General features: G+C 54.0%; 1 protein-coding gene across 4 annotated transcripts in view; it reads left to right on the plus strand.

The window, feature by feature from the left end:
- Positions 1-23,493, plus strand: part of GFRA2 (GDNF family receptor alpha 2) — a 97,070-nt gene that overhangs the window by 11,054 nt on the left and 62,523 nt on the right. For 2 of the 4 annotated variants that reach the window (XM_045055424.1, XM_045055427.1), the window contains exons 2-4: positions 1,451-1,534; positions 6,754-7,068; positions 12,648-12,731. In XM_045055424.1, coding sequence (XP_044911359.1) covers positions 1,451-1,534; positions 6,754-7,068; positions 12,648-12,731 — 483 coding nt within the window. Of the gene's footprint in view, positions 1-777; positions 1,535-1,984; positions 4,854-6,753; positions 7,069-12,647; positions 12,732-23,493 lie in introns of those variants that run through there. The other 2 variants (XM_045055426.1, XM_045055425.1) reach the window with 2 other exon arrangements.

Consider the following 23,493-nt stretch of genomic DNA (forward strand, 5'->3'; position numbering starts at 1 on the left):
CGCGTGGAGAGCACAGGTGTATGCGTGTTCGGGGCTGGACCTGGGCAGGCAGGCTGCGCGGGGACGCTGGGGGCTGGCGCTTGAGGGGGTCTTTCTTTTCTCTAGCACCTTCGGGGAGACACTCTGCTTGGACTCCCGGGTCCAAGGACGCTTCCGCTTAAGGAGGGTGGAGCCCCTCCCCAGACCCTGGCCACCAGGCCTGGGGGGGGGGGGTTTCGAGCGCCCCTCCCCCACACCCCGGGATGGCTGGGATGTCCGGGACTCCCCACGCCCTGCGGCCTCAGCTGAGCCTCCCCAGGCCTCCAGGACCTGTGGACCCAGGCGGCGGGGGCACGGGCAGTGGGGGTTGGAGGGCGCAACCCGCCCGCCGCAGGGGGAGGTCTGGTGGGGCGGCGGGGGAGGAGGAGGGTGCGGAGCCTTTGGTGGGCTTGAGCCGTAGCCCCGCAAGCGGGTCAGTTTCCGGCCAAGGCATCAGGTCAGTCCCGAGAAGGGCGGGCGCCAGAGCAGAGGGAGTCAGCGGCGGAGCTCTCCTCTCGTCCAGCGTTCCCCGGCGCCACCGCCACCGCCGTGTCGCCACCGCCGCTGCAGAGTGTCGCTTCTCCGCCGCGCTCCCGCTCCCCGCGCCGCCAGCCGCCTGGGAGCCCGAGCGCCGAGCCCCGGGCGGAGAAGAGGGGCGCGGGCGCGAGAGCCGCGGCGAGGGAGCCGCGAAGGGGGAAGGGGGGGCGGGCGGAGGGAGGAGCAGGGAGAGAGGGAGAAGGGGGAGGGAGGGAGGAGAGCGAGGGAGAGCTGGAGAGAGCGAGAGCAAAGAGCGAGAGCCAGGGAGAGGAGAGGGAGGGAGACGAGAGAAAGACACGCACGCAGATACACACGGTCACTGGAATTCCATTAGAAAAAAGTGAGACGAGCAAGGGTTAGCGGGAGAAGATTTTTTTTTGTTTGAATCTTTTCTTCGTCTTGGTGCGAAAGAAGCGACTCCGGGCTCTCGTCCTCGAAGCTCCCACCGGATTGTTCCTTGGCGCTAACACCCGTCGGTGGATTTCTCTATTTGCATTTTATTCTGACCCCCACCCTTGCTGCTTCCTTCCAGCCCTTCACTCTCAAATCGCCTCTCCCCCACCTCCCCAGTCCGCTCCTGGGAAGCGCAGGGGAATTGGACCCGCGGAGACTCGCGCCTTCCCGGAGCAGCGGAGGGGAGGACAGAGCGACGACCGGGCTCTTGGCTTGTAAAGCAGATATATCCTCACATACGTGTATATTTCATTTTAGTGGGCAAGAAGGGCGTCGAGAGGCAGCCCACCGCCCTCCTTACCCCCCACCCCAGAGGCGAGAATCGCAGGACTCGGGATCTTCATCGGGTGGACTAGCTTGGGATCTCCGCATTGGATTTGGGGCTGATTATCACTGCTTGGCTATTATTATTGTTGTTGTTATTATTTTTTTTTTACCCAAGGGAGCAAGAAAAAAACACACAAAAAACTGTGGGATTTATTTAACATGATCTTGGCAAACGTCTTCTGCCTCCTCTTCTTTTTAGGTGAGTACCTGCGGGCGGGGACGGAGGAGGGCAGCTTGTCCGCGGGAGCCTGGGGGGCCGCGCGGGGCCGCGCGTTCGGGCGCCGGCAAGAAGCCGGGAACGCGGCGGGCGAGCGGGGCGCGGGCTGGAGACCGGCGGGGAGAGCGCGCCGCGGAGCGAGCCGGGCCCCAGCGCTGCCGAACCGAGCGGGGCCGGGCGGCGAGGATGCGGGCGGAGGGACGCGAACCGCTGCTGGCTGGTTACGAAGGGGCTTGGGAAGGAGACGTGGAACACCCTAACCATTCCCGCACATACGCACGCACACACAGGCACACTCGCTTACTCGCACACAATGCTACTAGCATTCATTTCTCCCAAAATAATGGATTCAAATTGCGGCAACTTGAGAAAAAAAGAATTGCAACTCTTGATTTGGAAGAGAGGAGGGTGGGTGGGGAGAGGCACAGTGTCGCGGAGAGAAACATCATGCCAGTTCCATCTTTCTTGTCGGCTCCCGGATCGACTCGGGCGGACAGCATGGGTTTCTCCAGGAGCTCCTGCTTGGACGTGTGTGGGGGCAGCGATGGCAGCCATCCCCTCACCTGCCAATCAACCTCTGGAAAGTGCATCCCGCTTCCCGCACCCTGAAATCCTTTCCAGTGGCCCCGCTCCCTGGAACACTTTTCAAGTTTCTCCCCACCCTTTGCCCTTCCTGTAGCCCAGACCCAAGCCAGATACCTGGGCTGGAGTGGAGGGTTTGGAGCATCCATTCACTGCCTATCCTTCACCACCTCTGGCCGCGGGGGCACCCTGTAGTTTGTAGGAAGAGGAGGGAGGTCAAAGTTTGCTTCCTTGGATGAAGAAAGAGAGGGATGTTGGAAGAAAGAGATCTGAACAAAGACCAGTGCCCATTCTGTAAGCCCCCTCCTCCAAGGGCAGGGAGGAGGGGCTGCCTGGTGCCCCCAAACCTTGGGCAGTCTCTTTCCCACCCAGAATTCCCAACCTCTCACCCCCTTTTGTGCTATGTGAAATCTCAGTTGCTTGGGAAATAGGCTCAGAGAGAGCATTCTGGGAGTGGAGGTGAGGGAGAAGGCGTTTCTGAGGCCCTGGGCAGACCTGGAGTCCCAGGCAAGGCTGCTGCTCTGGAGAAGGTGCTCCAGAGAGGGAGCTGGGGAATGCATGTGTTGAGGGAGCACACATCTGCTTCAGTGTGGATGCTCTTCCCACCACCCTGGCCTGCGATTAGCCAGTGGTGAGCCAGGCTGCCAGGCTGGGTCCAGAGTGTACCCCTTTGCCTCCTGGTGGAGGGGAGAGGGGAAGGCCTGAGGAGGTAGGTGCCTATCTTGGAAAGATTTGGATGGTCTAATAAGTGCTCTCTTGACTTGAACAGGGGATTTGAGTCAATATTGGTTGGGCGCCGGACCCTTTGTCCACCCCCATCCTTTGCCCCTTCCCAGAAACTTCCTAGGGGGCTTGGCCCTGCTCTAGGGTATGGCCTTGGAGGTCCTGCCTTCCTAAGTCTGAGGCAGCTCCTCTCTTGGGTAGGAGAGGGTGTGGGAGGGAGCTGGAGAGGTACTCCAGGCCCATTGTGATCCTGCAGCCCTTCCTGGCTACCCACTGCAAGTGGACTCTCATTTCAAAGGGGTTGTTATAAAACCTGACCTTTTCTCCCACTGCTGGTCTGAAAATCCAGCTTTTTGGGATCAAGAATGAGCAGGGCCAAGAAGAAAAGAAAATTATATTTCAGGAAAAGCAACCAGATTGTGCACTGCTGAGCTGTGTACACCCCAGAGGGGGCTTCTAATGTCCTGGGATAGAAAACAGCAATATGGGCCCCTTAGTCCTGTCTCGGCACAGAACACCATGTTGCAGGCAGGCTTTTTTCAGCTGAGAGGGCTGAGAAGTTGACTTTGTTCTCATGATATAGGTGTGTGAGAGCATGCATGCGTGTGTGTGTGTGTGTGTGTGTTTGCGTGTGTCAGAGATGCACCCTGGACTCTGAGACCCTGGGGGCTGAGTGGTGAGAGGAGGAGTAAGAGCAGGGGGTCAGCAGCCCTTTTGGTCAAAGCCCTTCCCTTGAGATGCCCCTTTCCAAAGCCAGGGCAGGGGAGGGGTTAACTGAGTGACCACAGGATATCGGAAGGCTATGGGTTAGGCCCACCAAGGAAGAAGGGATACGTTGTTATTAAGGAAACTTCAGCCTCAGGGCCACTTTCCTGGCAAGGATCCTGTTGTTGGGAGTTGGTTGGAAATTCCACTTGGGGGAGAGGTTTTGTGGAGCCTGAGACTGGGTAGGCAGTTTCAGTGTGTGAGAGGCACGGTGAAGCATGTTCCCAGGAGCACAGGTCTTCAGTGAGTACCCCCTAAGGTTCTGAGTGAGGTCTTGGAGTAGAGAGGCCTTTCTGGCCAGTCATCCTGACCTCCAGTGTTGATGTGCCCAGGAGGGAGAATGAGCATTCTGGCTGTTGCCAAGATGTTCATTACAGCTCCACGAAGTCTCTTGGTCCCCCTTGTCTCTAGAAGCTGTTCCACGTGTCTTTTCTTGATGGAGCTGAGTTTTTTCCCTGACCTAGAACTTGGGAGCATCTCCAGGGTACCCTCTGACCTTTACTCTTTTGTAATTCCTGGCCCAAGGCTCTCAGTTGCTATTTCTTTCTCTTGCTGGGCTTGATTGGTTCTGGGGGTCGTGACGCCAACTAGAAGAGCCAGGGATAGGTGCAGTCAGAGAGTTTGGTGAGAGGATTCACTGGCTCTCTGCAGAGCATCTTCCTGCCCCAGTCACATGTGCCCGCTGGCAGGATGGGGGAAGCCCTTGCTTTTGGCACAGGAGCCCAGGATTCTGTAAGGATTGTTCCGTGGGGCTCCGGACCCCACCTGCCGGGCATGCAGGGTAAGTGCCTTTATTGCCCCAGTCCCCTAGGCCAATGTCCTGACCTTTAAACCTGCCCACAATGCTCCTTTCTCAGTCTGTCTCCGACAGTGCATCCTCAGGCTCAGTCAAGATAGGAAGGGAGAAAGCTGCTGGGATGTTGGGGTGAAGTCAGTGGAAGTCCCAGGGCTGGGTTATTCTTGAGCAGGCAGGCTGGCTGGCTAGGTGGGGGCAGCAGGTGCAAGTGAGGCTGGGTCAGCTCAGCTGGTTGTGGGTGGCCCACATGCACTGAGTCTTGCTCAGGGACCTAGGAATTTGCTGAAGCCAGGAAATAAAGCTGCTGCCTCTGCTTGGGTGGAGGACACCTCTCCAGCCAGTGCCTGGGCAGATGCCCCCACTCCATGCTGGCTTCTTCTCCAGTCTTGTCTCAGCCTGGCCACAGCCTTCAGCTCTTCCTGTCCTGGGGCAGAGGTATGGTCAATGGGAGAGGTATTATCTTTTGCTCTGGCCTACCCCTTCCTCCTTTACTTCCTTTTCTTGTGGGTGAGTGTCCTCCCTTCCAGCAGTGGTTTCCTTTTCCCTCTGCAGCTGTAGGGAGTGACAGGCTCGTGGTGCAGTGCTCTGCCTCTAGGTGTCGCTCTCTCCCTGCGGTAGCACCCCCCCCCCCCCCCCCCCCCCCCACTGTGAGCAGGGCCTTCTGGGGGAAGGAATGAGAAGTGGCTGTTCTGGATAGGGAATGGGGTAGGGTGTGTGTGGGGGATTCTGAGGAGGGGACTTCTGGCCTAGGATCTTACAATGTTTTGGGCTGGATGGAATGGAGGAGGCCTCCCAGATCACTCCTGGGTCTTGGAAAAGGCAGTCTTGGCTCTGGTGCACAGAAGAGCTTTTTCTGGGGCAGAATCTGGAGTGAGGGGCTTGGAGAGGACAGGGAGACCAGGGAAATCTCTGTGTCTAGAGGAAACCATTTTGGGAGCTTGATTTTGACAGGACCAAGTGGAGCCCCTCCCTACCCTTCACTTCTGAATCTTTTTCCCTGAGCCCCTTCCTTCAGAGGCCTGTGGGTTTAGATGCTCTGAGGGTGATGGGTAAGAAAGGTGGCTGAATTCTGCTTGTTCACTTTTGGAGAGGTGAGGCTCCATGTGCAAGGCCAGGGTCTGAGGAGGGAAGCTCTTTCTCTTTTGCAATTGGCTTATTATTTGGTTTTTGGAAAGAAAAAAAAAAGGAGAGACAGAGGGGGACAGGGTTTCAGGGGAGGGTGGAAAGAGAGGGAAGAAAGAGAAGAAAATAGTAGATGCTATAGAGAGCGAGCGAGCAAGAGCACAGAGCTATTCAAAGAGCAAAGGTGATGGAGAAATAGACCTTAGGAGGAAGTCAGAGAGAGAAGTGTGTGAGAGAGAGACATGGAAAAGGCCCGTCCGGACACACACACACACACACACACACACACACACACACACAGGAAATCGAGTTGCTTGTCAGGCTTGCCTGCAGCACTTTCTGTCAGTGGGGCTGGGGTAAAGCTTGTCTACAGAAATCCTGTTTTCAGCTCTCTAGCCAGTGTGCAGTTGGACTGGAAGGTGTGGAGGGTTGGGCCGGGGAGGGGTTGCTGCTCCCTTCCAGGCATGCCTTGCCTCAGGCCACAGGCTCAGGCTTGTCTCTTGGGGTCTTCTCTTAGGGTCTGGGAACTTAGAATGGACAGGTTAGGAGTCTGAGGGATCTTTTCGGCCTGTGTGTGACCTTGAGTTGTTATCTCCCTTCTTTAGGTCTCAGTCCCCCCACCCCCCCCCAACCCCATGGTAAAATGTGGGGGCTGGACACTGTGTCTCTAAAGTCCTAACAGACTAGGAAGGTTAAATAATATTCTGCTGCTTTCCTGGCTTAGCCCAGCATGTTGGCTGGACCTCTGGCTGGAACTGAGGTTGATGGAGGTTTGGGCAGCAGGAAAGTGAGGGTCCCCCTCCACATGCTCAAGCAGGTTCTGCAGCCCCCAGCTCTCTGCTGAGGCTGTGACCTTCTTCTCTGGCCTCCTGGTCTTTTACAGGGTCTGTGGTCTCTCCGAAGGATCTTCTGGCTTTCCCGTGCTCTGCTCCTGGGCCCAGGGCTGTGGGGTGACAGGGTGGAATCGGAAGGGAATCTGGTAGAACCAGGGCAGAATGACAGCTCGAATTCTCCTTCTGGTTTGAGGAGGGGTGTTGGTGTCTTGGAGTCCTTTCACAGCTCTTCCTCTGACCGGCTCTGTGGTGGCCTTGGTGTGTTTTGGAGTAAAATGGGTGTGGAGTTTCCCAGAAGGGCGCAAGCCCCCAGGCCTGCATCTTGGGTCAGAGATTATGGCGGCCCTCATTCATGCTTGTCTTCCCTCCCCACCACCCAGACGAGACCCTCCGCTCTTTGGCCAGCCCTTCCTCCCTGCAGGGCCCCGAGCTCCACGGCTGGCGCCCCCCAGTGGACTGCGTCCGGGCCAATGAGCTGTGCGCCGCGGAATCCAACTGCAGCTCCCGCTACCGCACGCTGCGGCAGTGCCTGGCAGGCCGGGACCGCAACACCATGCTGGCCAACAAGGAGTGCCAGGCAGCCCTGGAGGTCCTGCAGGAGAGCCCTCTCTACGACTGCCGCTGCAAGCGGGGCATGAAGAGGGAGCTGCAGTGCTTGCAGATCTACTGGAGTATCCACCTGGGGCTGACCGAGGGTAAGCCCAGCCGGGCCTGGCGGGGGGGGGGGGTGGGGGGGTAGGGGGGTGGGGGGGGGGTGGAGGGATGCGGTGGGATGAGGGTGGTGGGGAGGGCTGCGCAGGGCGGAGGGCGGGGAGGTGGGGCAGGTTCAGGGTAGGACTTGGTAGTGGAGGGAACTGGCAAGCTCTCTGTCGCCCCCTGCCACGGGGGTCTAGAACGCAGAGGAAGTAGGGGTTGTCGGAGTCAGCCTGGAGACATGGAGGAGGAGGGAGAGTGACAGCTGGGAAGGAGACTTGGCCAGGTGGTGGGAGAAGAACGAGGCTGGAGAAAGGAGAGAGTAGGGGTTGGGAGAGGATGGATGGACTGATGGACAAGTGAAGTGGTAACAGAGAAGGGGAGGCTGGGGTACCCAGGCAGATGGAGAAGGGAGGGTGGGTCCTGTGCATGCAGAGCTGTGCTTCCAAGCAAACCAGTCCCTGGGACTCCCCGAAGCCCTGGGCACTCAGCGAAGGGCAGTCCCATTTCTGTTCTTCCTGCTGCCAGGACACCTGCTTTTCAGGTGGCTTCCTGACTGCAGGGCTGGCCTAGGCACCTTCTATAGGGCTTGGGGCAGTGTGTGGGCAGCAGGCCGCTTCAGGTCCCAAGGTGGCACCTTACCAGCTCCCTCCCCTAACAACCCACTCCACACACCCCCATCCTCCCCTCCGGACTACAGTGTGGGGGATTTGTGTACAGTGCAGGGGGATTGGCCGCCTTGGTTAGACATTCATTTCTTGATTCAACAACTGTTTATTGAGAGGTTCTCATCTGCCAGGCCTGTGCAACAGTGGAGAACAAGCTGGGGTAGCCTCTGGCTTCTTGGAGCTCAGAGTTTGTGGGGGGATGTAGATAAGTGAGGGGCTTTCTGTCACTTGGTGGTGTGAGTGCTGTCAGAAAGCACTGATGCTGTGGTAGCCCAAGGCAGCCTCTTATGAAATCTACAGAGTCTTCCTGGAAGAGGCAGCCTTTGATCTGAGACTAAGGAGTGAGCTGCAGTTACACAGTGGGGGGGAGGGAGGAATGTGGGGAGAGTGTGGGAAGTGGAGGGGAGCTTGGGCAAAGACTCCCAGAATGGAGTTGCCAGTCTGCAAGTGACTCAGTGTAGTAAGGTGGGGGGTTGGAAGTGGGGATGGGGTGAGGAGAGGGGAGGGATGTGGGACCTGGAGGGCAGCAGCTTGGCCAGCTGGCCAAGGACAGTGGCAGGAAAGAGGGAGGAGGGTTCAAGAGCTATTTAGGAGGTGGAATCAACAGGTCTTGGTGAAGAGAGAGGACTCGAGGAGGGCAGTTTTCTCTTTTGGGCAACTGGGTTGGTTCATAAGAAGCAGCCAAGGGGGGAGAGCAGGGAGATGATTCCTTTATTTTGGGGCACATGGCTCTCACTGGCCATGCCCTGCACACAGCTGGAGTCCAGGTGGGGAAGTGGCACTGGTCATGGACATTGAGGAGCCACCATTAGCCTGTAGGTGTGACTGGGGCCATGGGAGTGGGTGTGCACACACTGAGAGGAGGGCAGGGACAGAGCCCTCAGGACCCCCAGCATTTAAAGATGTGCCAGCAGGGGAGGGAGAGGGACCTGCAGAGGTTGGGGGGAGGTGTTGGGAGAGAGGTGGGAGGTACATCAAGAAACCTGGGGAGGAGAGAGGGTCCACAGTCTCTGGGACATGTCCCTCATGCCTTTGGGGTGAGCATTGTAGGTGGTCGCTGGGAGCAGAAGCCTGGTTAGGGAGTGAACGGGAGCTGGGGGCTGGGAGTGGTGACTGTGGATGTCTTCTAGAACTTTGGTGTGAAGAGGAGAGGAGAACAAAGGATGACTTCTTTTGTAAGAGGTGAGAGGGTGGAGCAGCTTGAATTCTAAGGTAGACTGGGAGTGATAGGGATGTCGAGGTGAAGAGAGAGGGCTGCACTGTGGAACAGTGCCCTTGATTAGCCTCGGATGGAGGAGCAGGGTGCTGGAGGGAAGGAGGAAACTGGGATCGGGTGTGAGGCTGGAGAATGAGGGATTCCTGACCAGTGGCCAAGATGGTTCCAATCCGCCTTGAATTTGGAAGTAAACCGGGCATGTAATTATGAACAGTGTTACCACCATTAATAGCAAAGTAATTCCTCATGTGTAGGTCTCCTGTTCCTAGTAGCTTCGAGTCCTAGAACTAGAAGTGAGCAGAGAGGCAAACACCGCCACAAAGCGCGTGATGTTTATTCTCTGCAAGGCAAGGAGCGGTCTTCACCCGGAGGATGCCTCTGTAGTGCGTGAAAACTGAGGTTCCTAATTCAACAGCTGGCTTGTTTAGTTTCTTGTTTTCTTTCCCATGGCCTTCAGTCTCAACCCAAGGGAGGCTGGGTGGCACTTGGGGGTGGGCTTGTTGAGGGCTTGTAGGACGGATGCACTGGGGAGGGGACAGAAGAACTGCCAGCTGGAAGAGCCAGGTGGGCCACCTGAGGGCCACCGGAATGGCTCCCTCTGGCATCACCGTGTCAGAACACCAAGAACCTTCCTGATCGCAGCCAGGCAGTGAGGCATTTGGATGATAGCAGTGTGCGTTCTGTGCATTTATGCTGCATCCTGCCATGTGGTCTTCAAGGCCCTTTCAACCCAGGAATGTCAGCCTGGAGAGGCGTGAGCTGGCTTGTTGGTTCCCTTACCAGGCAAACGTCTGTGTAGCCCCGACTGTGTGCTCCAGAAGGTGAGAACACAGATTCAGCCATGGTCCCTGTGCTGGCAAGCATACAGGCTAGGAGACCCCTCCTGTGGGCCAACTCTGGAAAAGTAGACTCCCTGCTTTTCTCCTTCCTCAAAACCTACCCTGCCCCCATTCCTGGCTGTTAGGAGTCAGAGGTATTTTCTGCCCAGGGTTGGCCAGGGAAAGCTGAGAGGCCTTTTAACAGCAGGTAATGTTCCTGTGAGTGACAGGATCCACCTGAGGGTTAATTATTCATGGTGTGGGATGAGTGGTCTCCCTGGGGGAGGCTGTAAGCACTTCCTCCCTATTCTTTAATAACACTTAATAACCCGGCTTGGGCCTGGGGCAGGGTGGGGGATTGTGGAGTGGAGAGATCTGTGCGGGTTTGGACTTTGATTGTGGCTTCTCCTTGGTCCTGGCTGGTGGGTGCGATTCCTCTCTTCTCCCTCCACCTGAGGCTGAGCTGTGCCTAGTCTGAGGTCCTTAGCGGTGGACAGAGCTGGCGGTGGCAGGACTGTGGCCTCTGCTCAGGTCCTAGATGGTCCCAACTGCAAAGACCTAGAGATCATTCCATCCCACTCCCACTTTGGTGGGGAAGCTGAGGTGCAGGGAGGGGGGCTGGTGGGACCAGGGCCCCCCAGGATTCCTTATCCAGGCCCCTTTCCAGCTGCCCTGGAGAGATCCTGTGGTCTCGGGCTCATCTTCCCTTTCTGTCACACCACCACAACCACCAGTATCTTACATGGTGGCACTGTCACTGTTGGTTGGCTGCATGGGGGACTTGAGACCACTTCTTGACTTCTCCAAAAGTGGCACTAAAGTTTGAGGTCATTCTGCTCCTTCAGATGTGAAGAGCAAAGGCCTCTCCCAGGTCATGGCCCAGGAACGTGACATCCTAGATCTAGTTTAATCTGGTTGCCAGGATGCCCGTGTGGCCAGGTCTCTGATTTCCCACTGGTGAATTCTGCCACAGGAACAGGCAGCATGGGTTGACTTAAATAGGATGGACCTTTTCCAGCCAGTCCTGGAAGAGGCTGTTTTCCCCAAGAGATTCCACCCCCGCCCATCCCGCCCCCAGTCAGTCATACTAGCTGATCCATACCCACGGGCCTAGCTTTGCCAGATACGGGAGGGAAGGACCTGGTCTGGGGGAGCAGTCTGGCTGGCATAAGACTGACTCTAAAAAGTTAAACAGCAGCGCTACTTGTGTAAGAACAGTTTGGTTCAGTAACACTTTTACTTTTGGAGACAGTATTCATAATGTTTAAGTACTTGGACTCTGGAGTCAGCTGCCTGGGTTTGAAACCTGGCACTTACCAGCTGTGTGACCTTGGGCCAGTTTCTTAACGTCTCTGTACCCAGTTCTTTATCAATAAAACAAAGGGTAGTGCCTATCTCATAGACGAGAGAATTAAATGAGTTAGTACACCTAAAGCACTTTCAATAGTGCTGGTACATAGAAGGCTTAGTGTAACATCATTTTTATTACAAAAAGCTCTTGTATTATTTGGCCCTAACAAATAGCAATGGCTGGTAACCCCACCACCGGGAGTTTCTCCAGTGTCTGTGGGTAGAGTGGAGTTTGCTGAGATGGTACAGCCCTGTGACAGTCCAGGGGGAAGGTGGGATTGGGACTGGCCTGAAAGAATAACGTTTGGATAGTAAGATACCACTTGGGCACCCATTGTGTGTAACACATTTGCTGGGTGTTGCAGGGCATGAGGGTATAGGGTAAAGTGAAGGGTGGAGGACATTTCTCCAGGGAGAGAATGAACATCTGGGGAATCTGTGCCATTTTTGGGGGGTCTGCCAGATATAGCAGACAGATGCCTTTCTCTGTGAACCAGCAGAGGGCTGGACAAGCCTGGAGTGCTAGCCTCTGGGTGACCTCATGGGCCTGGCTGAATGCGCCCTTTACAGGCAGATTCCAAGCCCCCTCTTCTGGATGGCTGGCACCTTCCTGCAGGTGGCCCCCATGGATACCACCCCACATGTACTCTTCTTTAGGTGCTGGGCCCTGGGTGGATAGGAAATCAATGTGTGAAGCTGTGGGTCATCACCTGTCTCCCCCGCCCCTTCAACACAAACACGCAGTCTGAGTGATTACCCATTGATTTCTCCTCACAGTAAAGTCTCAAGAGGATATTTCCTCTCCTGCCGAGGTTTTGGCAAAGGGCGGGAGTCCCCATGAGGAGGCGGTGGGTCTCCAGGGCATCCCTGTGCCATTTATCTCCTGTCACTCGCTTGTTTTTCCATTCACTGAATCTCTGATGCATCCAGAAGCCTCGAGGAGAAGTCTGAGAAGCCATCAGGTGGCAGGGAGTCAGTCAGACAAGCTGGGGATCAGGATTCCACTGAGAAGACCTTCAGCCCTATCATGGTGACATGATGGGAAGCAAAGAGGAAGTTCTCTGCCCTTACGTGGCCCGGGCAGAGCCAACCTAGTGTGACGAGAGACAATGCTGGTGTGAGGGTCAGGGGACCAGAGTCTAGTCTAGCTCTGTCGTGAGTAGCTGTGTGATCTCAGTCAGGTTGCTTCACCTCCCTGGCCCACCTCAGGGTCCTCGCTTGTGAAATGAGGAAGTTGCACTGAATGACTTTGGAGGGCCTTTGGCTTCAAATCCTGTGATTTATACCTGGCCTTCCATGGGCACCTCCCCAGTGCCTTCTTTCAAGAAGCATTTGGAAGGCCTTAGAAAGGGCTGGACATGCAGGGAGGTCAGTAGAAGAGAGTATTGGCAGTACTGACCTGCTGTGGGGACTTCTCTAATTGGTGAGAACTTACCTGTGTGAAATGCTCACCGTTTCATTCATAACTTGCTCTCGTCTAGTCCTGTAGGAAGGGTGGGCCTGTGCCTGACACTGGTTCTCTCTTCCAGGTGAAGAGTTCTATGAAGCCTCACCCTATGAACCGGTGACCTCCCGCCTCTCGGATATCTTCAGGCTTGCTTCAATCTTCTCAGGTAAGTGGGCTCTTGCTGGGGCCTCCCAGTCCTCCTAGGTGCCCTGGCCTTCAGTTGGCTCTGCCTTCCACTGGCAAGCCCCTTACTGCTTCTGAGCTTTGGGTCCTCATCTGTAAAAGAGGAAACCATAACAGCCACCCCCAAGGTTGTGTGTGGAGTGGTGGAACGAGCCCACCATGCAGTAGGTCTTGAATCTGAAACCTGGTGTCACTCTCCTAGTTTGTTATTGGTCTTGCCCTCCTGGGTCCTTCTTTCTAATTCCCAACTCTTCCACTTTGGAATTCTACTTTGGTCAAGTTGCTCAACTTTTCTGTGCCTCAGTTTCCTCAGTTGTGCAGTGGAACAATACCTACCTTGGATTGTCATGATGTCCAAATGAGTCGATGGTTGTAAGGTGCTCAGCGAGCTGCTGGGCAGCACAGCACGGTCCCGGATAGGAATTATTAGCTGTGGTTGGTGGCGGTAGTATCACTGTTATCGGTTCTGCTCTGGGATTCTCCTTCCTCAAGGGGTCTTCTTCTTGAACTCCACCGTGAAGCCTCTGGTTCTCTGGTGCTTGGCCTCCCCCAGGAAGTGAGAAGGACTGTGTTAAGCTCTAGCTTTGCTTGCTATGGTCCTTGGGTAGGAGTCCGATGAGTTTGTTGGTTCTTTCTTCCTGGCCTGTTCCTTCTGGCCTCTGGGAGACCTGTGGGCCCAGGGCAGCTGCCCCTGCTCAGTTACTGGTAGGTGGGGGCCTTCCAGTCTTGGGAACTGCTCTGTGGGGGCTGGGGGTGAGCTCCTCCTGGAGCCACCACTGGTGCTTAAAGGTGGCCAGGCAGGCTGTTACAGGACAAGGCCTTCTAGGAAGTTTTGTGGCAGAATGTGAAGGCTCCTGAAGTTTCTTTTGCTCTAAACCATTCTCAATAGCAGCACCACTGACATTTTGACCTGGATAATTCTCTCCTGTGGGAAGGGCTGTCCTGTGCACTGTAGGATATTTAGCAGTGTCCCTGCCTCTACCCTTTGGATGCCAGTAGCAGCCCACTGAGTTGTGACAACCAAAAATGTCTCCAGACATTGCCAAATGCCTCTTGGGGGCACAACTTTAGTGTTGTACAGAAGCAGTACTCTAAACTGTGAAATGAAAGACTTTCCGGTAAGACCCTAAACCCTTTCAAATGAAGAATTCTCTAGGAGAGTGTTTCTCAAACTTTCTTTTTCCATTATGGCTCCACTAAGGAGAAAAGCAATTCTCTGTAGAGAAATACTGTCTTAGTCTGCTTTGGCTGCCATAGCAAAATACCATAGACTGGGGAGCTTAAACAACGGAAATTTATTATCTCATAGTTCTGGAGGCTGGAAGTTTAAGATCAAGGGCTGGCAGGGTTTGGTTTCTGGTGAGAGCTCCTTTCCTGGCTTGCAGATGGCCACCTTCTCACTGTGTCCTCACAGGGTGGGGTGGCGGTAGGGTAAGAAAGAGGGAGCGGGGTAGAGAGAGAGAGAGAGACAGAGAGAGAGAGAGAAAGCTCTTCTTTTTCTTATGACGACACCAGTTCTATTATGGCTCTACCACCTCACCTTTACGACCTCATTTAACCTTAATTACCTCCTAAAAGCTCTGTTTGCAAGTATAGTCACATTGGAGGTTAGGACTTCAGCATATGAATTTGGTGGGCACAATTTGGTCCATAGCAAGTGCCAGGGAATACCTGCTTTTTTTTTTTTTTTTTTTTTTTTGCCTGCCCAAGAACCGATTTTTGCTCGGTTGGGGGTGATACTCTCCGCTCCCATTGAGAATACATGCTCTAAGGGATTGAGATGGGAAGATACCTATATACCTGGTGGGAGAAATCCTGGAACTCCATCAGAAAGGAGGCACTGGCCAAAGGGTGACTGTCTAGGTATACCCTTGGGCCCTGGTGGTGGTTGGGGGTGGTGGTGAATGAATTGGAGACTTCGGAGCCGATCCTGGTTAGTTTTGGATAGAAATTCACCTTTGGCCACTCCTTTTGAGACAGTTTTGGGGCTCAGGTGCAGGTTGAGAATATCATCAGCAGGTGATGATGGAGTAGGGATGCCTTGCAGCCCTGATGTAACCATTCCCCACCCTGCCAGCTGAGCACTACTACATGGGTGGGACTCATTGGGTTTATCTCCAACAAAGAAATAGTTTTGACTTGTGCCCTGAAGGATGAAGGTCAGAGGTCTGCTTCCCAGACTCACACTAAACATCTTTCTAGCAGAAAATCTTTATGCGATGGGCGTGATACTCTGCAGGACAAGGACATTGACAAGACAAATGAGGAAATTATTGGGTTTCAGCTCACTGAATCAGCTTTCTTTATCTACTTCCCAGGTGAAACTGGGCCCCACATGACCCTGGATCCCTGGGCTCTGGGGCCCACTCCCCATAGAGTGGAGGGGTGCCTTCGGGGTCTTGGCAGCTCCCCCCTCATTGCTCCTGTTGACCCCTCTCCACCCAGAGTAGCTGCAGAGATGGTGCATGGGTGGCCCTGTTGGAGAAACTTGGGCACATAACTGGGTGGAGGGCCCTGGCCAGGCCATTGAGAAACTAAGTGGGCCAGGGTGGGGCACACAGCAGAAGGAAGGCTGGATGGGGGGCTGGGAGGCCCAGGTACCACTACATTCTCTGACCCAAATTAACTGAGGGGCTTTGGGCAGGTCACTTCCCTGCTGCAGACCTTATGTTTCATTTTGGAAGAAGGAAGACCTAACCTTAGAGCAGGGCTCCCTAATTTTTTCCCACCAAGGCACACAGACAGTGGCATTATTGCCTGGCATACTAGGGTGAGCAGAGCATCTTGGAGCTCAGGGGAACATGGGCCCCTGTCTGGCTGCCCCGTAGAGTCAGTATCTGGGCACATATGTCACCTGCCTGTGGCTTGCTAGCTGGGAAGGCCTGGCCTGTGGGACCCGAGATCTGTACTGGCGCTTTAGGATGATAAGGCTGCCACCCTGTAGGACTGTATGGAGCCCTTCTCCACTTCTACACACCCATATTTGACTGTGCATTGTCTCTTCCATCATCTGTGTGGAAAGGCTGTGAGTGGGGAGCATGGGGTCTTTGTGGCCCTTCTCTACACCATGATACCCCCAATCAGGGCCCTAGGAACTCAGAAAAGGGTGCTCCTGTATCTTTGGGGCTGAGTTGCCACTATATCCTTAACATCTACTGCCTAAGAATTTGGGCCTCTGTCATTGGGTCCTCCTGGAACATGTGTTCTTTATCTCTGGCCTCCTCTGTCTGTTTGGTTTTTAGAAAGTCCTGCTGGGATTCTCTTGGCAAAAAAGCTGCCAGGATTCCTCTAGCACTCTCTGATGCCAGAGGCCCTGGGGTAAAGGCAAACCTCCCCTCTGATCTGCCTAGTTCAAAGACTAGGCTTAGGGTTAGGGTCAGTGACTGGGAGTAGGATTACTGGTGTCTCGATAGCCCTGAGTCTAAGGCCAGGAGGAGAGCAGTCTGGCTGTGCCCCGAACCATGGCCACAGTGATGTTTGAGGCATCCAGGTGGGAAGGGAGTGCTCATGGAGAACTGAGGTTTTTCCTGTTTCTAGCAATTCAGCTGCCCTTGCAAGCATAAAATGGAGTTTTTAGGGAGTTAGTCCAGTGCACAAAAAGTGTGGGCCTTGAAATGGTAGTCCAGGGTTTGAATCTTGACCTGAACACTTTTAATTTTTTTATTTTGAGAGGGGAAGGGGGGGGGAGAGGGACAATAGGGAGAGAGAGACAATCTTAAGCAGGCCCCATCCTGAGCATGGAGCCAGACGCAGGGCTTGGTCCCATGACCCTGGGATTCTGACCTGAGCCAAAATCAAGAGTCAGATGCTCAACGGACTGAGTCACCCAGGTGCCCCACCAACCTAGCCACTTAGGGGAGTGTGACCTTGGGCCTCATTGGGCCTTCTTGAGCTGTAGTGCCTATGTTTGTAAAATGGGAGGGAACGTGATACCTACCGACAGGGTTGATACAGAGGATTCACCGAGAATGGATGTAGGGTAACAGAATTAGTCATCCTCTCTTTGCTGAGGATGTTTAGTAGGGGACAGGGGGTTTGGGGAGCTGAAGTTGAGAGTCCCTCCATTCCTGGGTGTGACCCTGTGAACACTGAATACCAGCTGGTCGCATCTGGGGTTGCAGGAGAGGATGGAACAGGTGAAGAGAAGAGCTTCTTAAGGGAAGGAGAGATCATTCAGGCAGAGAGAGTTTGTGGAAGGGTTCCATGGAGAGTGAGGGAAGTGGTACCTCTCTGTCCACATGGAGGGAGGCCCTCACTGTGAGGGGCAAGGGTCTGGGAGGCCCAGGCAGTGGTTTCCCTCGCAGTCACGGGCCTTGCCTCAGGGACAGGCTGTGCATTCCTGGTGAGGGACGGGGCCTCCAGGGCCTCTATCCCATGCAGGCCTTAGCAGATGCATGCATGTGGAGCATATTTATGCAAACCTGTCTTTTCTGTAGCTATAAAGGAACTCAGAGATCACCTAGGCCCACCTCTTCCCCTGACAGAAAAGGAAGCTGAGACCATGAGAACTGGGACAGACTGGATTGGGATTCAAGTCCTTGCTCCCACCCCTGTGCAGCGTCTGCCTCAGGCAGGTGCCTCTAAGCCCTGGTTTCTTCTTACACAGCAAGGGGCTGATGGAAACACCTACCTTCTAATTTTTGTTGGGACTAAATGAGATACTGCAGGTAAATCCTTACCCAGAGCTGGGGCATATTGCATTACAATATTTAAAACTTATTATGGAGTGATTTCTCTAAGGGCAATATGGCAGGCTATGGCAGGGCTGGCCTGGAAGCTTGCATTTGGGAAATGGTTGCAAGCCTTTTGGTGACATGAGGCTGCCTCCCACCCACGATAGTGCTTGGTGGGGGCTGGAGTGGGAGGTGACTGGGCAATTTTCAGGGCAAGTAGGACCTGGGGGCTCCTGCTGAGCCACCCTGGCCTTGTTGAGCTACACTGTGGAGGGATGGGGATACGTGGAGGCTGGCAAGACATCTGGGTCTGGGACCTTTTGTGGGTTGGAGGAAGAAGCTGTGGGAGGCGTCTGCCTCAGTTGGCCAGTAAGCCTCTGGGGTGGGCAGTCTTGCTTGGGTGGGGGCAGGAAAGACCTAAGGATGTTCTTGTTTTAGGCTCCAGTGGCCCTTTTTTGGGGGCTCAGGAGTGGAGGGAACCCTGTCCCTGCCCAGAACCTGGCGGGTGGCCCCTGACAGATGAACGCCACCACACTCTGACATGTTGTGATTGTGGGTGTTGGTCTCTGTGTCTACGCATCCATGCCTGTCTGGGGGTGCCTAGCATTGTGCTGTGCTCCTACTACATATCCATAGAGGATAGACTAGTGGGTGGGCCTAGACTAGAGGGTGGGCTGCTAGACCTAATTTGAATCTTGGCCTTGCCCTACCAGCTGGGAGACCACAGGGCGAGTCACTTGACCTTTCTGGACCTCATTTACTGACCTGTAAGATGGAGTGGCTGGGCCTGCCTGGCGAGGATTGGTGGGGACACATGCACGGTTCCTCATGTGGTACTGGGGCACCTTAGATGGTGGCCAAGGGCAGCACTGTTGAGGGCTGGAGGGAACTAATGGCTTAGTGTGGTGTGTTAGACCGGACAAGGAAAGGTGATGAAGAGGGCCAAGCAAGTCTGAGGGGGTCTGTGTGTGCTGCATCTTAGGATTATCTGAGGTTTACAGAAGGGCGGGTTGCTCATAAGTGCTTCATAGGAGAGATGGGGCGGGGACTGACATGTTTTTTTCAGTAAACATTGAGCTCTCTGTGTTCCTGATACTGCGTCAGACACTGCTTTAGAGTGACTCAGACTCATGTCCTCACTGTCTACTGGGGTAGGCAGACACCCACTTAGACACCCATGAGGAGGCTTATTGTTGGTGGCAGTGTGGACCAAATGATGCCGTGAGAGTTCAAGTATCCTGGGGAAATCAGGAAAGTCTTGGAAGAGGAGACATGGGGGCCTGGGAATGCCATTCTTGGTAGTGTCATGGCCTAGAGGGAGGCCTGGCTCACCTGGGATGATGAAGGAACCACACATCTTCTGGGCCTGGTGGGCTCTGAGAACAGTGAATACAGACCCTTGTGGCAGATGGGAGATTGGCCTCTCTGGGGTCTCTTCCCTTGGGACTCCTGCCCCAGACTTCTCCTGGATGGAGCTGTGCATGACTGCTTGGCTAGGGAGCCTGGGTCCCTGGGGAGGGGCTGAGCTGCCCTTGGATGAGGGAGAGGCTTAGTACTGGGCTCCAGAGCCAGTCCCCTGTGAAGGTTGCCTCAGTGGCCATAGTGGGGCCTGACCCAGCTCTGCTGGGTGCCTAGGGAGGCCTGTTCCCTTCCCCCGCTCCTCTGAGGGGGGGCCTGAGCCTTCGTGTCACCAGTCCCTCCTCCCTTCGTGTTGCTTAGCAGGGATGGGTGAGCCAGGGCGTTACTGGCTCAGCCTCAGCCTGTGGGCTGGTGCCTCTCAGAAACCCCCTCCTGAGGCAGCCCCTGTGAGGTCGTAGTAGGGGAGGTTTGGGGATAGCAGGGGAGGAACTGAAGGAACAGGCAGCCTCTCTCCCTGCCCCTCTGCATGGTGGCTTAGGTGATAAACTGCTTATCCTCAGGTTGTCTCCCTGAGCCGAATGCAGAAGTGTGTTATTTAAATTTCAAAATCACATTTTTCTTCTAACAGCTGTCAGAGTCTCTGAGTGTCAACGAAAATTGGGCTTTAGCCGCAGCTCTGTCACCTCTTACACCTTCCCTTTTGGGAAGAATTCATCTGGTGGCCAGGGAGAGCTGGTGTGGGGTGGGGCAGACGGGGACTGTGGGGACAGGGAGAGGGGAGGTGACTAGGTGGATGGGGTCGGGTGAGCAGTGACTCCGGCCATGCTGAGTAGCAGGTGGGAACACCTGGGAGGAGGCCAGCCTCCCCATCAAGGGGTGCCAAGGCGTTTCCCTCTTGTGTTTCATTTCTTCCCCTCTCCTATCAGTGCTGGTGACTTGGGCTCCTGTCAGTGGGTGGGAGGATTTGCTTGTACTAAGGTGTGAGCGGGGTGTTGGTGACTTCATGTTTCATTGCCTTTGTGTCCAAAGAAGAAGGCAAGAAGGAAAGAAAGAATGAGTAGAACAGGAGAGAACAAAGTTTAACCCCAAGGAAAGGCTTTGTAATGGTAAAATTTGACATGTCATGGTTGGGACGAGGTTTTTGGGGTGAAGACATTTTCTGGTACTTCTAAAACAATATCTCCCAGGGGCACCTACTTGCTTCCCCTTGGGTATATAAGCCAGGCTCTGCCAGCAGTGGGGATGTGGGGTGGTTCTGGGCCAGGTCTCTGCTCTTTAGAGGCTCTCAGATGGCTCTGCAAGGTTCTGTCTCCCTCTCCACCCCCTGAACACACTCCTGGCTTAGCCATGAACTATACTCACCTGATTTATCCTGGTGGAAGGCAGGTTTTGGGTAACTGCCCTGGGAATGCCTCTTCCAACCATATCTGTTGATGCGTTCCTTTAACCCCTAGGCTGTTGAAAGAAAGGAACAGGTCTGACTGGGAGTCACTGAGTGACTCCCACTGAGTGGGAATGAAAAAGTGTGAAAGAAAGGAACAGGTGTCTGACTGGGAGTCACTGAGTGACTCCCACTGAGTGGGAATGAAAAAGTGGAGGGGGTGATGTGGCCCTTCTGTCAGGGGAACAATCACTGCCCTCAGCCCTCTTTTCTACCTCCTAGGGAAGCCCTGAGAACACTGGTGCAGGGGTGAATACAGAGGGACATTAGAGGATGGGAAGGCTATCTTCACGTGATTAACAAAAATAATTAGTGGACTAAACCTCTGTATGTGTATTTTGGGGCTTCCTACAGTGTGGAGGTTATGTCATCTTCTGGATGCTTCCGTCCCCTCCTGCAGAAGCAATGTGTATGTGAATTCATTCTTTAGACTCCAGGAAAATCCCTTGGGTGCTGTGCCCTGTTCTAGGTGCTGGGGAAATGTCAGTGAACAAACAAGGCAAGGGAGACTGTTGCTTTTATGGAGCTTATTTCGATTAGCCCGAGACAGAGAAAAACAGAAAACAAGCCAACAAACAAATTAACAGCAACAACAGAAAGATAGTGCTGAATGGCATGCAAGGATTAAATAGGAGGACAGGACAGAGGTGGCTGGTGGGTCATCCAGATTGGGAATGCCAAAATCTGACTCCCTGGAAGGATCCAGCCATGGGAAGTCTGTGGAATGGCAGAGAGCACATCTAGGGAAAGGTCCCCAGGGCAGGACACTGTGAGGGAGGGTGGGGCCTGGGACCCAGCGAGTGAGGTGGAGGTGGTGGTTTGGGAGGTTGGGCACCTAGGCAGGCAGGGGCCAGATCACTGGGATGCTGCAGGTAAGTTAAGGACTGTGGATTTCATTTTAAGAGTGATGAGAAACCTTTCTAGGATTTTAGGCACTTGAGTAGCACAGTATGAGTTATGCTTTTTTTTTTTAAATTTTTTTAACGTTTATTTATTTTTGAGACAGAGACAGAGCATGAACGGGGGAGGGGCAGAGAGAGAGGGAGACACAGAATCGGAAGCAGGCTCCAGGCTCTGAGCCATCAGCCCAGAGCCCGACGCGGGGCTCAAACTCACGGACTGCGAGATAGTGACCTGAGCTGAAGTCGGACGCTTAACCGACTGAGCCACCCAGGCGCCCCGAGTTATGCTTTTGAAAAGCTTACTCTTGCGCTGTGACACAGTGGATCATGGGGCAGGGATGGGCATGGGCAGCGGTGGGAGCCAGAGAGCAGTTAGAGGCTGTTGCACTGGCCAGAGTCCTAAGACAGTAGGGTGTACGATCTGGGATCTGTGGTGGCACAGAGCTAAGGACAACTGTGGTAATTTAGGCTTGAACAACAATGGGACTGCCATATATCAGGATGGGGAAGGGGGAGGAGAGTTCTCTGTCTGCCACAGTAGGCTGGAGATACTAGTCAGACCTTTAGACCTCTGTCTGGAAATGCCAAGTAGGCAGTTGGATGTAAGCCTGGAGTTCTGAGGAGAGGTTAGGGTTGATATATAGATTGAGAGTCGTTAGCATATAGATGGTGTTTAAAGCTCTGGACCCATGAGGTCACCTAGTGAGAGTGTGTGGACCGAGGGGGAGGTAGGTGGGGGCTCTCCAATGCAGAGGACGAAGAGCTAGCGCAGAGGAGGCTGAGATGAAGGCCAGTGTGAAGGGTACCAGGGGGAGCCAAGAGCTCTTGAGACCAAGAGCTCAAGCACGGGTCTCAGGAGAGAGGAAGGGGTAAGACATGCTAAATGTAGCCAAGAGGTCAAGTTAGAGATGTTTAGAGACATGACCATGGCATTCGGCACCATGGGGGTCACTAATGACCTTGACCGGAGTGTCCTTAGTGGGGCTGTGGGTTGGAAGCTTGATTTGGGGAGGATGGAAAAGAGGATGTGAGGTAGCAAGGTAAAAACAGCAACTGCAGGTGGCTTTTTGGAATTTCTTTGTGAAGAAGGACTTCTTATGGTGAGAAAAGTTTATTTCATAATCAGTAAAAAAATTTAGCTTATGGTTGGTGCTTCCAATCCTGCGTCCATTCACCACAAATAAAAAATGCTGATGAAGGTACAGGTGAATCACATCAATATGAAATGCCTCAATTTTGGCTTTTAATTGTTATAAATACAAAATTAAAGCTGATATGCTGTTGTGGGAACTGGTGTGAGCATGGTAAAAATCCTAATTAAACAAACAAACAAACCCACCCAAACTACATTTAAAAAGACATAGAACCCTCAAAAGTGGCTGAAAAAGTCCCTTAAAGTGTGAAATAATGAAATTTTAATTTTTAATTGCTTAAAACACAAAATCAAGCCTAATATGCCTTTTGAAGAATCGGAGAAAGCATACCAACAGTGGTTAAGATTTGACAAAATATAAAATGATATTCAAAAAGCAATCGATTTTTGGAATCGATTTTCAGTGAATTTGCCATTCATCAAATTGACTTTTGGTGTGTTGGTCTGCTTCCAAAAATACAGCTGACCCTGGAGGATGCTGGGGTAGCTGCGTGTTGTGTGGGGATAGAGGTGAGGGGAGAGTCCCAGAGAAGGTTGAGGATAAAAGGTGGGGAGCCTGGACTAGCACTGCCAGTTGGTGGCGGGCGGGGGGAGGCACCCTGAGCGGTGGGGGAAATGAAGGTTGCTGTCCCACTGGGTCTCTGGGCCTTGAGTGAGGACAGAGGACTGGCAGGCGAGGCATGCTGGGAGTGCAAGGTCATCTCTTGGGGAAGCTGACGGTATGCAGATGCATTCATGCAGATGGTATGGGGCTCCTGGCCACCGCTCCAAGCTGAGAGGAAGATCCTGGAGGTGCTGCTCTCTTAGGCTTCTGGATGAGCAGAGGGCGCTCTGAAGTCTGCCTCTTGCTCACCAGTGAGTGACTGGGGACCCTTCTATCTTTCGGGTGTCGTGTGTGAGGCTGGGGCAAGAGGTGCATGGGTTGGACTTCTTTTAGCAGGGTTATGTGCAAACAGAGATGTGGGGGAAGATCTATCCAGCCGGGGAACACATTCTTAAACAAGCATTTATGGTGCATGTGCTATGGACCGGAAACTGTGTGAGGCATTTTTACCTACATTATCCAGTCTAATCTTTAGCATAGTCCTGTGTGTAGGCAGCCTGGGTGTTTTATCCTCATTTTGCAGGTGAGGAAAATGAGGCTCAAAGAGGTCACATAACCTGTCTGCACATGCTTGCTCTGCTAGTTGATGGCTCTGCCAGGTCCTCTGCCTCCC

The sequence above is a fragment of the Felis catus genome, chromosome B1 (genome assembly GCF_018350175.1).
Source record: "Felis catus isolate Fca126 chromosome B1, F.catus_Fca126_mat1.0, whole genome shotgun sequence".
NCBI lineage: Eukaryota > Metazoa > Chordata > Mammalia > Carnivora > Felidae > Felis > Felis catus.